This window comes from Triticum aestivum, chromosome 5D (assembly GCF_018294505.1).
Source record: "Triticum aestivum cultivar Chinese Spring chromosome 5D, IWGSC CS RefSeq v2.1, whole genome shotgun sequence".
Classification (NCBI taxonomy): Eukaryota; Viridiplantae; Streptophyta; class Magnoliopsida; order Poales; family Poaceae; genus Triticum; species Triticum aestivum.
This window is the reverse complement of record NC_057808.1, coordinates 568,991,321-569,004,647: the sequence shown is the minus strand read 5'-3', so window position 1 is coordinate 569,004,647 and position 13,327 is coordinate 568,991,321. Positions and strand designations below refer to the sequence as shown.

The 13,327-nt window shown below is 44.0% G+C and overlaps 1 protein-coding gene across 1 annotated transcript; it reads right to left on the bottom strand.

Moving 5' to 3' along the window:
• Nucleotides 1-11,526: 11,526 nt before the first annotated feature.
• Nucleotides 11,527-12,299, bottom strand: LOC123126314 (uncharacterized). Its single transcript, XM_044546679.1, has one exon. The coding sequence runs from the start codon at nucleotides 12,223-12,225 to the stop codon at nucleotides 11,608-11,610; it is 618 nt and encodes a 205-aa protein (XP_044402614.1). The 5' UTR covers nucleotides 12,226-12,299; the 3' UTR covers nucleotides 11,527-11,607.
• Nucleotides 12,300-13,327: the final 1,028 nt, after the last annotated feature.

The window sequence follows — 13,327 nt, the reverse complement described above, 5'->3', positions numbered from 1 at the left end:
TCCGCATTGCATCGGCATTCGTTACCGTCTTTGTTTTTAAAACTTGCATTCGTTCGTAGTTGCCGCGTCCCCCCCTTGTCTCCATTGACCGTTCCGAGACCAACCGTGTTTTCGGTTCCCTCTTGTCAAACCAACTAACATCTCTCGTCAGCCCGCGATCCCCTCCCGCGCGTCCGAAAGTTGTCCCGTACCCGACCCGGTTTGTTGTTACAGTTGGGTCCAGATTATCCCCAAACATCTATATAACATCTCCGTTTTCTTGTTTGGTCTCCCTAGCCTATTTTTCCGGGACAGTCCGATTAAGATCGGAGGGACCAAATGCCCTTATCCAAAAACCGACTTGCTATATATAGACCCCCTAACCTAACCTAGACAAACCACCCAATTTCTAGGGATCCTACCCTAGTGCCGCCACCATCTACATCGGGATCCTCCCTGATCCAATCCATCCACCCCACCCGGCCGAACCAACCACCTCCTCGTTTTGCATCCCCGATCCAACCACATCTCGCAGCCACTCACCAATCCAACTCCATCCTGCTGTAGCGCCACCCGCCGGTTCAGCACGAGCTCCTCCCGAGGCCAGCCACCGACCACCGCACCACCAGGCCACTTCCTCGTGCCCAGATGCTCCACCGCCGCCTTGCTCTGTCCTCTCCGTCCTCCCGATGTTTAGCAGCACCAGCAACCCCGAGCGTGGCGCCCGTCCTTCTGTCCCCAAGCAAGCCGCAGCTCACCATTGCCAGCAGATGAGTTCCCCGCGCGCCCTTGTCTCTTCTCCCTTCCCTTCGCTTTCTCTCTCTCCCTCTCATCTCCCTACTTCCTCTCTCTCGCAGGGAACACAGGGGCACATGGAGCTCCATGGCCGCCGACGCTCAAGCCACCACCAGGAACCGCTCGTCCGCCTCGGGTCCTCCCAGATCGGGACCGTCCCGGCCTTCCCCGCACCTCCTGACGCCCATTGCCGCTCGCCTCCGTCCGCCAAGTTTCTGCGCCGCCGCGCCTTCTTCCTCTGCTTCTGCATCGAGCAGGAGGAGGACGCTCCTGCCTCTGCTTCGAGTCGTTTGAGCGTTCACCGCGCCCCTCCCTGTTGCCAGGAGCTCACGCCAAGTCCGTCGTCGTCGTTCTGCTTCACGGAGACGAGGACGAGCACGAGCCCTTGCCTCCTGCCGCGTCCGCAGCCTGCCTCCTCTCCAGCGTCGCGCCCAAGTCCCACGTCGCCGGCAGCCGTTCCCGCCGTCCGTCGCCATAAACCTGCTGTTGTCGCCTCTGTTCTTCAGTAACGAGCAGCAGCTCGCTCGCCTCGCCTCGCGTTGACCGCGTTTTCGCCAAGTCCAGCTCCAGGCCCAGCGCCCCCTTTCCGGCCTCACCTTCCCACCGCCCTGGGCCAGGGCCAGCTGGGTGAGCTTCCAGCGCCCATGCTCCCATCGGGCCAGTCAGATTTGGCCCGATGTAGTTTTTTTTTCCTGCCTGCGGTTTTATCAATTATCCAGTGATTTACCTGTTTTACAGAAAAGTCCCTCTAGATCATGCATTTAATAACTCACAAATGGTGCATCGGTTTAAAATGATTTTAATATGTAAAATGCGTAGAATTCTGTCTAGTTTCATAATATGCAACTTTCACCCCTGTTTAAAATGTTTAAAATGCTGTTTGTTTAAGTTTGCTCAAATGCCATGCTAAAATGATTTATTTCATAACTAAATAACCGTATCTCCGAATTTAATAAACTTGATATGTAAATGGGGTGGAAAAAATGTCTAGTTTAACATGGTGGCATTACTTTGCATGTTTAACAACTCTAAAATATGGTTTAGGGCAGAACAGTACCAAATCCAAAATATGCATATGGGGATTTTCTGGTATTGTTGTTTGTTGTTCCGGCCTCATTTAAACTTGCCTAGATAGGTAGTTTTCATATGCTTCACCCCTTGCCATGTTTAAAAACATTTAATATTGTTGGATACATAAACAAGAGCGAACTAAATAAATGTTGTGAAGTTTCGTCAATATGCAACTCGTTGCATATTGAGCTCCACTTAATTTGTAGTGTTGTTTGTTGCACTTTGCCATGCCATGCTATTTAAATCGGACATGCATCATACTTGTTTGTGCATCATGCCATGTGTATGTGGTGGTTGTTTACTATGTTGTTTGCCTCTTTCCGGGTTGCTTCTCTCGTTAGCTTCGGTTTCCTTTCGGAGTTGTGAGGATTCGTTCGACTACGCCCGTTCATCTTCTTCTTGGACTCGTTCTTCTTCCTTGCGGGATCTCAGGCAAGATGACCATACTCTCGAAATCACTTCTATCTTTGCTTGCTAGTTGTTCGCTCTATTGCTATGTCGCGCTACCTACCACTTGCTATACCATGCCTCCCATATTGCCATGTCAAACCTCTAACCCACCTTTCCTAGCAAAACGTTGTTTGGCTATGTTACCGCTTTTGCTCAGCCCCTCTTATAGCGTTGATAGTTGCAGGTGAAGATGAAGTTTGCTCCATGTTGGAACATGGATATTTTGGGAATATCACAATATCTCTTATTTAATTAATGCATCTATATATTTGGTAAAGGGTGGAAGGCTCGACCTTATGCCCAGTGTTTTGTTCCACTCTTGCCGCCCTAGTTTCCGTCATACCGGTGTTATATTCCTTGATTTTGCGTCCCTTACGCGGTTGGGTGATTTATGGGACCCCCTTGACAGTTCGCTTTGAATAAAACTCTTCCAGCAAGGCCCAACCTTGGTTTTACATTTGCCTCACCTAGCCTTTTCCCTTGGGAGTCGCGCATCCCGAGGGTCATTTTTATTTTACCCCCCCGGGCCAGTGCTTCTCTAAGTGCTGGTCTGAACCGAGTAGACCGCGGGGCCACCTCGGGTAAACTTGAGGGCTGGTTTTACTCGTAGGATGTCTCATCCGGTGTTGCCCTGAGAACGAGATATGTGCAGCTCCTATCGGGATTGTCGGCGCATCGGGCGGCTTTGCTGGTCTTGTTTTACCATTGTCGAAATGTCTTGTCAACCGGGATTCTGAGACTGATCGGGTCTTCCTGGGAGAAGGAATATCCTTCGTTGACCGTGAGAGCTTATAATGGGCTAAGTTGGGACACCCCTGCAGGGTATTATCTTTCGAAAGCCGTGCCCACGGTTATGAGGAAGATGGGAATTTGTTAATGCCCGGTTGTAGAGAACTTGACACTTGACTTAATTAAAATACATCAACTGTGTGTGTAGCCGTGATGGTCTCTTTTCGGCGGAGCCCGGGAAGTGAACACGGTTTGGGTTATGTATGAACGTAAGTAGTTTCAGGATCACTTCTTGATCATTTCTAGCTTCGCGATCGTTGCGTTGCTTCTCTTCTCGCTCTCATTTGCGTATGTTAGCCACCATCTACTTAGTGCTTGCTGCAGCTCCACCTCATTACCCCATCCTTTCCTATAAGCTTAAATAGTCTTGATCTCGCGGGTGTGAGATTGCTGAGTCCTCGTGACTCACAAATTCTACCAAAACAGTTGCAGGTGCCGACGATACCAGTGCAGGCGACGCAACCGAGCTCAAGTGGGAGTTCGACGAGGACCGTGGTCGTTACTATGTTTCTTTTCATGTTGATCAGTAGTGGTGCCCAGTTGGGACGATCAGGGATCTGGCATTTGGGGTTGTCTTCTTTTCTTTTGGTTCCGTAGTCGGACCTATGTGTGTACTCTGGTTGATGCATGATTTATTTATGTATTGTGTGAAGTGGCGATTGTAAGCCAACTCTTTATCCCATTCTTGTTCATTACATGGGATTGTGTGAAGATGACCCTTCTTGCAACAAAACCACAATGCGGTTATGCCTCTAAGTCGTGCCTCGACACGTCGGAGATATAGCCGCATTGTGGGTGTTACAGTAACACACGCCTAGCTGCAATGGATTGCCACTTTTCCCCATTTTGTGAAGGTACTGTCTGACTTATGCTTTTCTTTCTTTTCTGTTGTGAACTTTTAAAATAATTTCCTTATTGTTTTTCTTTGTTCGTTTGATTATTATTATTATTTTCAATTTTATTTTTTCTCATTTTTATTCGTTAATAAGCTTTCTAGATTTAGATCCGCTTGGTGCATCGAGGGCTGTGAGGGCGGCTTTTTTTTAAATAATACATTTTTTTATTAATTTTCATAAATATTACGCTGGATAAAAAAATTTCAAAAATAATACACCGTCGGCCCGCTGCAGGCCGACTGGGCCTAGTCGGCCCACAGCAGGCCGATTGGATTCCAGTGGGCCTACAGCTGGCCGACTGGCCCCTGTCGGCCCACTGTGGGCTGATTGCGTCCTGTCGGCCCACTGTGGGCCGATTGAAGCTAATTGGCTCGCTGTGGGCTAATTGTTTTTGCAAAAAAAGTAGGCATAAAAAATATATGTTTAAAAAATGTTTATCATGTAACTAAAAAATGTTAAACGTGTATAAAAAATGTTCTGATGTATACAAAAAATGTACAATATATATGCAAAAAAGTTGACATAAAAAATAAGTTTTAAAAAGTGTTAAGCATGTATTTAAAAATTGTTAAATGTGTGTATAAAAAATGTTCCTTATTTATACAAAAAATATAGAATGTGTATGAAAAAAATTTGACACCAAAAAAATAAGTTTGAAAAGTTGACATTTTTACAAATACATGATTAAAAATTGTTAAATGTGTGTATAAAAAATGTTTCTTATCTATTCAAAAAATATAGAATGTGTATGAAAAAAAGTTGACACCAAAAAAATATGTTTGAAAAAAATGTTCCAGTTCCATACAAAAAGAGCAACCAATCATACTTACGTCCGGGATGCTCCCATACCGGATCCGGAGCTGGAACATTTTTTATACACGTTTAACCTTTCATTCTAATACATGAAACATTTTTGTGTACTTGTTGAACATTTTTTCAAATACATGATTAACATTTTTTTCAAACATATTTTTTGGTGTCAATTTTTTTTCATACACATTCTATAGTTTTTGTATAGATAAGGAACATTTTTTCAAATACATGATTAACATTTTTTTCAAACATATTTTTTGGGTGTCAACTTTTTTCATACACATTCTATATTTTTTGTATAGATAAGGAACATTTTTTATACACACATTTAACAATTTTTAAATACATGATTAAAACTTTTTAAAACATATTTTAGTCAACTTTTTTGCATATATATTGTACATTTTTTGTATACATCAGAAACATTTTTTTATACGCGTTTAACATTTTTTAATTACATGATTAACTTTTTTTAAACATATATTTTTTATGCCTACTTTTTCTGCAAAAACAATTAGCCCTCAGCGAGCCAATTAGCTCCAGTCGGCCTACAGTGGGCTGACAGGACCCAATCAGCCCACAGTGGGCCGACAGGGGCCAGTCGGCCAGCTGTAGGCCGACTGGAGTCCAATCGGCCTGCTGTGGGCCGACTAGGCCCAGTCGGCCAGCAGCGGGCCGACGGTGTATTATTTTTGAATTTTTTTTATCCAGCATAATATTTATGAAAATTAATAAAAAAATGTATTATTTAGAAAAAATTAGCTATGGGCCAGGCCTGTAATGTGTGTGTTGCTAGTTAGAAGTAACACACACACCTAGCCGAAATGGACCGACCTGTTTTCCCAGTTTTAAGGTGTTGCTTTGTTTTTTTGCTACTCTTTTTTTAATAGTTTTTCATTTCTATACTTTCTTTTTGATTTTTGATTCTTATATTTGATTTACATTTTAATTCAGCAATGTTTATTAAAATTCTTGAACAATTTAGGATGTTGAGTTATTTTTAAAATTCATGAACATTTTTGAAAATTAATGAACACTTTTTTACTTATGAATATTTCTAAAGTTCATGAATATTTTTATAGTCTTTGAAATCTTCTAAATTTGTGTACCTTTTTCAAATTCGTGTTTGTTTGGAATCCATGAATATTTTTTTAACTTTGGGAACATTTTTTAAAATTCATGTTTTCTAAAACCAGATATTTTTTTAAACCCGTGCCTTCCTTGAATTTAGCAAAAAAATTCAAATAAGAAAATGATAGACGGTTTTCCTAAGCTAGTAGTAAGCTGTGGAGCAAAACAAAAGCTAAGCGAGCGAGCGAGCGGAACAGGAAGCCGAGTTGTGCGAGCGAGAGTTTTGTTGGCCGACCCATGTGAGCATTATAACAACAATTTTCATATATTCAGCGTGGATTAAGAGCTCTGAATGGGATGGGCTCAAATAACAACCACTGACCGACATTGATGTAAGGACACCACAACCACGCATCGAACAACTCCGAACAAATATAGTCTCCAACAACATCGCGACACGATATAAAAACGAAAAAACACTTACAAAACATAATTAAAGCCCAAGCCAACAAAAAATAAACTAGAAAAAGTTAACCGAATGAAATAACCTGCTAGAGATAAAAGAGTTAAATATAACAACGTCTCGGTCAGTCTCGTCCTATATGTACGTAAGCTTGTCTTAGTTAAATTTAACAAGTATTGGAAAAACAAAACTGCCACCAACTTATTTTTTTGAGGGTATCCAACTGCCACCAACTGAAGCCTAGTAATATATAACTTGAGAGAAAAGCCCAATACTAGCTTTTGTCTTTTGAGTAAAGCCCCCCTCCTCCCTATGCCTAAATCCTGGCTCCGCCTATGATAATCGCTTATGCAAGCACTTGCGTTGAGACTCGCTAAGGGGGATAGAAGTATTCCACCCTGCATTATTTTTCTCCTGTTCAAATTTTGATTGTTGGCTCTCCGATGACATGTAATGACCGTTTCAAAATCTTCCACATGTCATGACGAGTATATCACCGTACATCTGTCCCCGTTGAAAGCGGACCCTTTCCAGGTCTCCCTGCGAATATATTCCGAAAACCCCATGAAAACTGACTGATGGGCATGGTAGCAACACAAGACTTGTTAACCGGCACTAAGTAGTATTGATCGCCCAAAGATAATACTTGGATAGTTAGTTTGTAACGCTCGCTCCAATCCCTACGCGGTTATACCTTTTCAAATCATAGTACATTACTACATTATCTTTTTGATTCACGTCACATTCTTAATAGTAGTACATAGTTACAGGTAGGACACTGTTGACGACGAGGGGATCGTGTGTGGAAGTTCCTGCGAGTCGTCCCCTCCCACTTTGCACTACTAGAAAAAGGGTTATAGATGGGATTGACACTAATGGCGCACCAGACAAGCGATACGCCATTAGTATATACTAATGGCGCACCACCTTCTGATACGTCATTAGAGTTGAAACTACTAATGGCGCACCAGGCGCAGGGTGCGCTATTAGTATCAAATTTTTTTTTAACTAGTGCGCCTGTCCAAACATACTAATGGCGCATCCAGACAGAGTGCGCCATTACTAGTTGCAACTAGTAATGGCGCACCTGGCCCAGGGTGCGCCATTAGTATCAATTTTTTTTAACTAGCTAGTGCGCTTGTCCAAACATACTAATGGCGCATCCAGACACAGTGCGCCATTACTAGTTGTAACTAGTAATGGCGCACCTGTCTCAGGTTGCGCTATTAGTATCAAAATTTTTTTTAACTAGTGCGCCTGTCCAAACATACTAATGGCGCATCCAGACACCAGGTCCAGGGTGCGCCATTAGTATCAATTTTTTTTAACTAGTGCACCTGTCCAAACATACTAATGGCGCACCACCAGAGGGTGCGCCATTAGTAACCTGGATTACTAATGGCACATTTAGAGTTGGTGCGCCATTAGTAAGTGGGCAGCAACAAGATATTTTGGACAGCCTCTCCTACCCACACTCACTTTCTCCCCACTTCATTCTCTCCACCTCCTCCTTGTCTCGGGTGCCTCCTCTTTTTCACCTCATTTCCATCATAGATTCATTCAATTTAAGTGGTTAAATTACCTTGTTTTGATAGGTAAGTAAGGGGGAAGCTATATTTATATTGTTCTCCCTACAACAATGTGCACATGCACTTTTTATGGCCTAGCTAGATCTATGTATGTTCGTGGTGTTGCATATGTTTGTGGTGTTGCATATGTGTTTGTGTTTGGAGGTGTACCGGTATTTGAAATGCGATAGTTGCCAATATTTTGCCGGAATGTTGATTCATTTCCGTTTCGGCGAGAATTTTGGCATTAAGCATTCTTTTTGGTCCTATTTTTAGGAAAAGTCATGCCAAATTTTTTCTTGGTTCTAAAATATCGTTTTGCTCTACTCCGCAGGCGACCATGGTCCGCATGATGACCGAAGGCATCGTGAATAGGTTTTTGAGGTCCGCGAAGGCCGAGATGCTTCAAAAGAACGAGACGGAGATAAGATGTCCGTGTCGAAGATGCAAGCTGAAGAGCCTTATTGCGGACCCGGAATCCTGGCAGGTGCGGGACCACCGGAGGCGTAAACTGTGGAGGGGCGCCCCACACGGCCTGGAATAATTGATGTGTGTTGTAGCCCCCCCCCCCTACGTATATAAAGGAGGGAGGGGGAGGTGGCCAGCCCTAGGCGCGCCCAAGTAGGAGGAATCCTACTTGGGCTCCTAGTTGGATTCGGCCCCCCTTTCCTTTTACCAGAAGGGGAAAGGGGGAAAGAGAGAGAGGGGGAGAAGGAAAGGGGGGCGCCACCCCCTCTCCTAGTCCTATTCGGCCTCCATCCCTGTGGGGGGCGCGCCACCCCTAGTGTGGGCTGGTGTGCCTCCCTCCTATGGCCCATATAGCCCATATTTTTTCCCGGGGGGTTCCGGTAAGCCCCCCCGGTACTCCAATATGCACCCGATACATCCCGGAACACTTCCGGTGTCCGAATACTATCATCCAATATATCAATCTTTACCTCTTGACCAATTTCAAGACTCCTCGTCATGTCCTTGATCTCATCCGGAACTCCGAACAACATTCGGTCACCAAATCACATAACTCATATAATACAAATCGTCATCGAACATTAAGCGTGCTGACCCTACGGGCTCGAGAACTATGTAGACATGACCGAGACACCTCTCCGGTCAATAACCAACAGCGGAACCTGGATGCTCATATTGGTTCCCACATATTCTACGAAGATCTTTATTGGTCGTACCGTAATGACAACATACGTTATTCCCTTTGTCATCGGTATGTTACTTGCCCGAGATTCGGTGGTCGGTATCTTCATACCTAGTTCAATCTCGTTACCGGCAAGTCTCTTTACTCGTTCCGTAATACATCATCCCGTAACTAACTCTTTAGTCACATTGCTTGCAAGGCTTATCATGATGTGCATTACTGAGAGGGCCCAAGATACCTCTCTGATACTCGGAGTGACAAATCCTAATCTCGATCTATGCCGACCCAACAAAACAACTTCGGAGATACCTGTAGAGCATCTTTATAATCACCCAGTTACGTTGTGACGTTTGATAGCACACAAGGTATTCCTCCGGTATCCGGGAGTTGCATAATCTCATAGTCAAACGAATATGTATAAGTCATGAAGAAAGCAATAGCAATAAAACTTTCTTATCCATCCCTTGCATATTATAGTTCACCATGAAGCCTTTGTAGCTTGGTGGCAGTGATTGAAGAACTCTGTCAATAACACTATCATCCCGAAGATTAACTCCCAGCTGAGTCAAGTGGTTATGATACCTAGACATTCTGAGTATGTGCTCACTGACAGAATGGTTCTCCTCCATCTTGCAGCTATAGAACTTGTTGGAGACTTCATATCTCTCAACTCGGGCATTTGCTTGGCCCTCTGCGAAACCGAGTCTTCGGTGGGCGATCCCGTGACAGAACGGGCTTAGACTTGGTTTGTCATCTCGCGATGACCTTTCGTAACACGAAGAAGCAGTTGTTCACCGTGGCCTACCCCCTCTCGGTGCCGGTCAACGCCCTAGACCGTAGGGGCCACCGGATGGGTGCTTGGTCTGTAGAACCGGGCGAGGGCCATCAGATAGGTGCTCGGTCTTTATTTTCCTATGACATCACACAGGATTTCCCATGCCACTTCCGGGCATAATTTCATGTGGTGCCTTGCAGATCTAGAATTTTCGGCGATGAAACCCTAGCAGAGCAATAAATTTCTCGAATATTGCACACGTGCCTGGAAAATGCGGGGGGCGTGGCACGTGTCATGCGATGGCCTCCTTTGGGAGCACACGAAGTTTCAAGGCCACCGGAGCAACATGCCCCGCACTTCCTGCACAAACCGGACACATTCCCTCTTGATACCCAGAAACCACAACTACACACATGCAAACTAAGAAGTTAACTTTTGCTCAAATTGCATATAAATCAAACAAACTCCCAAACTAAAACCCACAAATCACTATACTTATAGAGCATTGCACGAGCTAATCTAGCAATGAGGGATGAAAGGACAAAGTTGCTAACCTTTGTGAACACTTGGATAGATGGGGTGTCTCCATATTTTGACAAATCTTGGCAAAAATGGAGGAAGAGCTCGAGCAAGTGGAAGAACAGAGGAGAGAAAGGGGAAAACAGAGAGAATGGGCTTGGGCTGGACGAAGGGTTTATGTAAGAGCGGTCTGGGGCACGGGCATCATTAGTCCCGGTTCCAACGGCTAGGAGCGATCGGAGGCACGAGCATCATTAGTCCCGGTTTGTGGTACAAACCGGGACTAAAGGGGCGTCAGGCTGGGGCCCAAGAGCCCATTTAGTACCGGTTTGTAACACAAACCGGGACACGCTCCTAGCCGTTGAAACCGGGACTAATAGTCACATTAGTCCCGGGCCGAATCCAAACCGGGACTAATGATCCGAACGTAAAGTCTGTTTTCTACTAGTGAATACATAGCAAAATCACAAATGATGATTATATTCCAGGAAGTGCAAGTAAGCTCTGTTCTCCAAAGCCACTCAAGTCACAAGTAACATAATTCCCAATTGCAGAAGCACCAAAGAGGCAGTCGATCTTACTCAGCTTCATTAGGACGATGAACCCTTCTTGACATCAGTGATCATGATGTATCCAATCCTGCACAAACATGGGACAACATCCAACATCACAAATAACAAATCCTCGGCTGAAATCCCAATACAGCTACAAATCATCCAAAAAAAGGAGGGGTTCAGCAGCGCGACCAACTCATATCTCCTTGACGCTGTAGCAAGGATCCATGCACTCGAGATTTACAGGAGAGCCGCGTATTTGGATTGATTAGAAGGAGGACAAAGAATGCCGGCCAGTTACAGTGTGCATGCTAACGCATTAGCTAGCAAAGGAAAAAACAAAGCCAACACAAAGCATAAGGTTAGCATAGCCACCAAACGTGCCGTGCCAGCTTTCTGGAGGCGATCGAGACATGGGATGGCCAATGCCCGCCTTGCTCTACACGTCAAGTTCCTTTTATCTTCATCATATTCAAAGATAGCAGATATATATTGTGTAGACGTGCTAGAGGTATATATTCTTTATCCAAATAGTACTAACATTCTGGCTTACTCATTTCTGTTCGTGATTAATGTTGTGTGGATGATCATAACCATCCATGGGTATATACCATAAGACAAAAATGAGTCAAATTTATGCCACAGCAAACGTTATGATTATTATTTCAAATTTATTATCCTTTCTCGCAGATAAAAAACAATCATTATACTATTCTAATCACGGACATCATATGGTACAACCAAGGCGGCGTTGAGGTTGAACAGAATGCGCAGCCTCTCGTTATCAATTTGCAGCGCCTCCGTCCCTGGCACATCTTCAAGATCAGTTTGGCACTCGTTGGAAGTGTCGCAGGCGATATCCACACAGTGGGGCAGACGCAAGGACTGCAGGATGCCCTTGTCACCTTGGTGATCCTTAATCATGGCTTGGCAGATGTTGAGCGTGCTCACCACGTTCTCATATTGCAGCTCACAAATACTGAGAGCGTGCATCGCCATTGTGCCTTTTTTGGCGTTTCGTAGCATTTTCTTGACCTTGACACTAGCATCAGTGACACGGCCCTTAAGGATGTCGATGGAGACGAGCACCAAGCCAGGGAGGTCTTTAGCCTCGGCGCTCCGCTTGTCCGACTGGAGGGTCGACAAACAGAATTCCTTTGTGACATCGGGGTCTTGGGTCTCGCCCGAAGCGTTCTTGCACGCTTCCACTACGAGGCTTGTTGCCTTAGGTTTGCCACCACCAGAGCCACCGGCTTGAGTAGTAATGGCATTGGAAAGGAGCATGAAGACGATCACGGAGAAGAAGATGGAGGTCGGCGGCATTATTGCCATTGCTAGAAGGCTAGATACAAGCCTTGAACTGTCCTTAAGCAGAGGGAGATAGAGTGAAATGGATAGAGAAGGGTGTGTATTGTAGAGATGGATGGAGGTGTTCGTGAGGTTGAGTTTTATTTATAGTGCGTGCAATGAGAATTCATAAATGAAGTATGCCGCTTGATCATGGATATGCATATTAATTAGTGTCCAGTCTGTGCACATTTTGCACCTCCGGCTAATAATGCCCTTTATATTCATAAATACAATTGATGCACATTTCAGATTTTACTTTTATTAATACACATGTTGCTTCCATAGATTCTTTAATGTAACATAGCTTGATCATGAATATCCAAATGATGAGTGTCCGTAGAATGCACAAGGATATACTGGTGCTCATTTTGTATCTCATCAGATTAATGCTCTCTATGTTCCACAAATACACAAATGCTCATTTTAGATCTTCTCATAGTAACACATCTAACATCCATAGACTCATTAATGCAACATAACTTGAAGATGGATATCCAATATGGATCTCATCCATAGATTCACTAATGAAACGGAACTACTTTGCAGACGACAAATATGTGCACGACCACTACACGATAAGCATCTAGCGGCCTGCTGCCTACTGTTGCCATGCAATGGACGGAGCTGGTTGCATTGTCGTGCACACATCGTCTGCACACTATCGTGTGTATAGCACTGCTCTTATGAAATATAGCTTGATAATGGATATCCAGATGATGAGTGACCGTAGAATGCACAAGGATATATGAGTGCTCATTTTGGATCTCATCGTATTAATACTCACTGTGTTCCACAAATACACATATACTTATTTTAGATCTTCACATAGTAACATATATAACATCCATAGACTCATTAATGCAACACAACTTGATCATGGATATCCAAGATGGATATCATCCATAGATTCATTAATGCAACACAACATCTAACATCTAACATGGATCTCATCCAGATTCATTAATGTGACATAGCTTGATCATTTATATCCAAATGATGATTGTCCGTAGAATACACAAGGGTATATTGGTGCTCATTTTGGATGTCATTGTATCAATCTATGTTCCATAAATACACATATGCT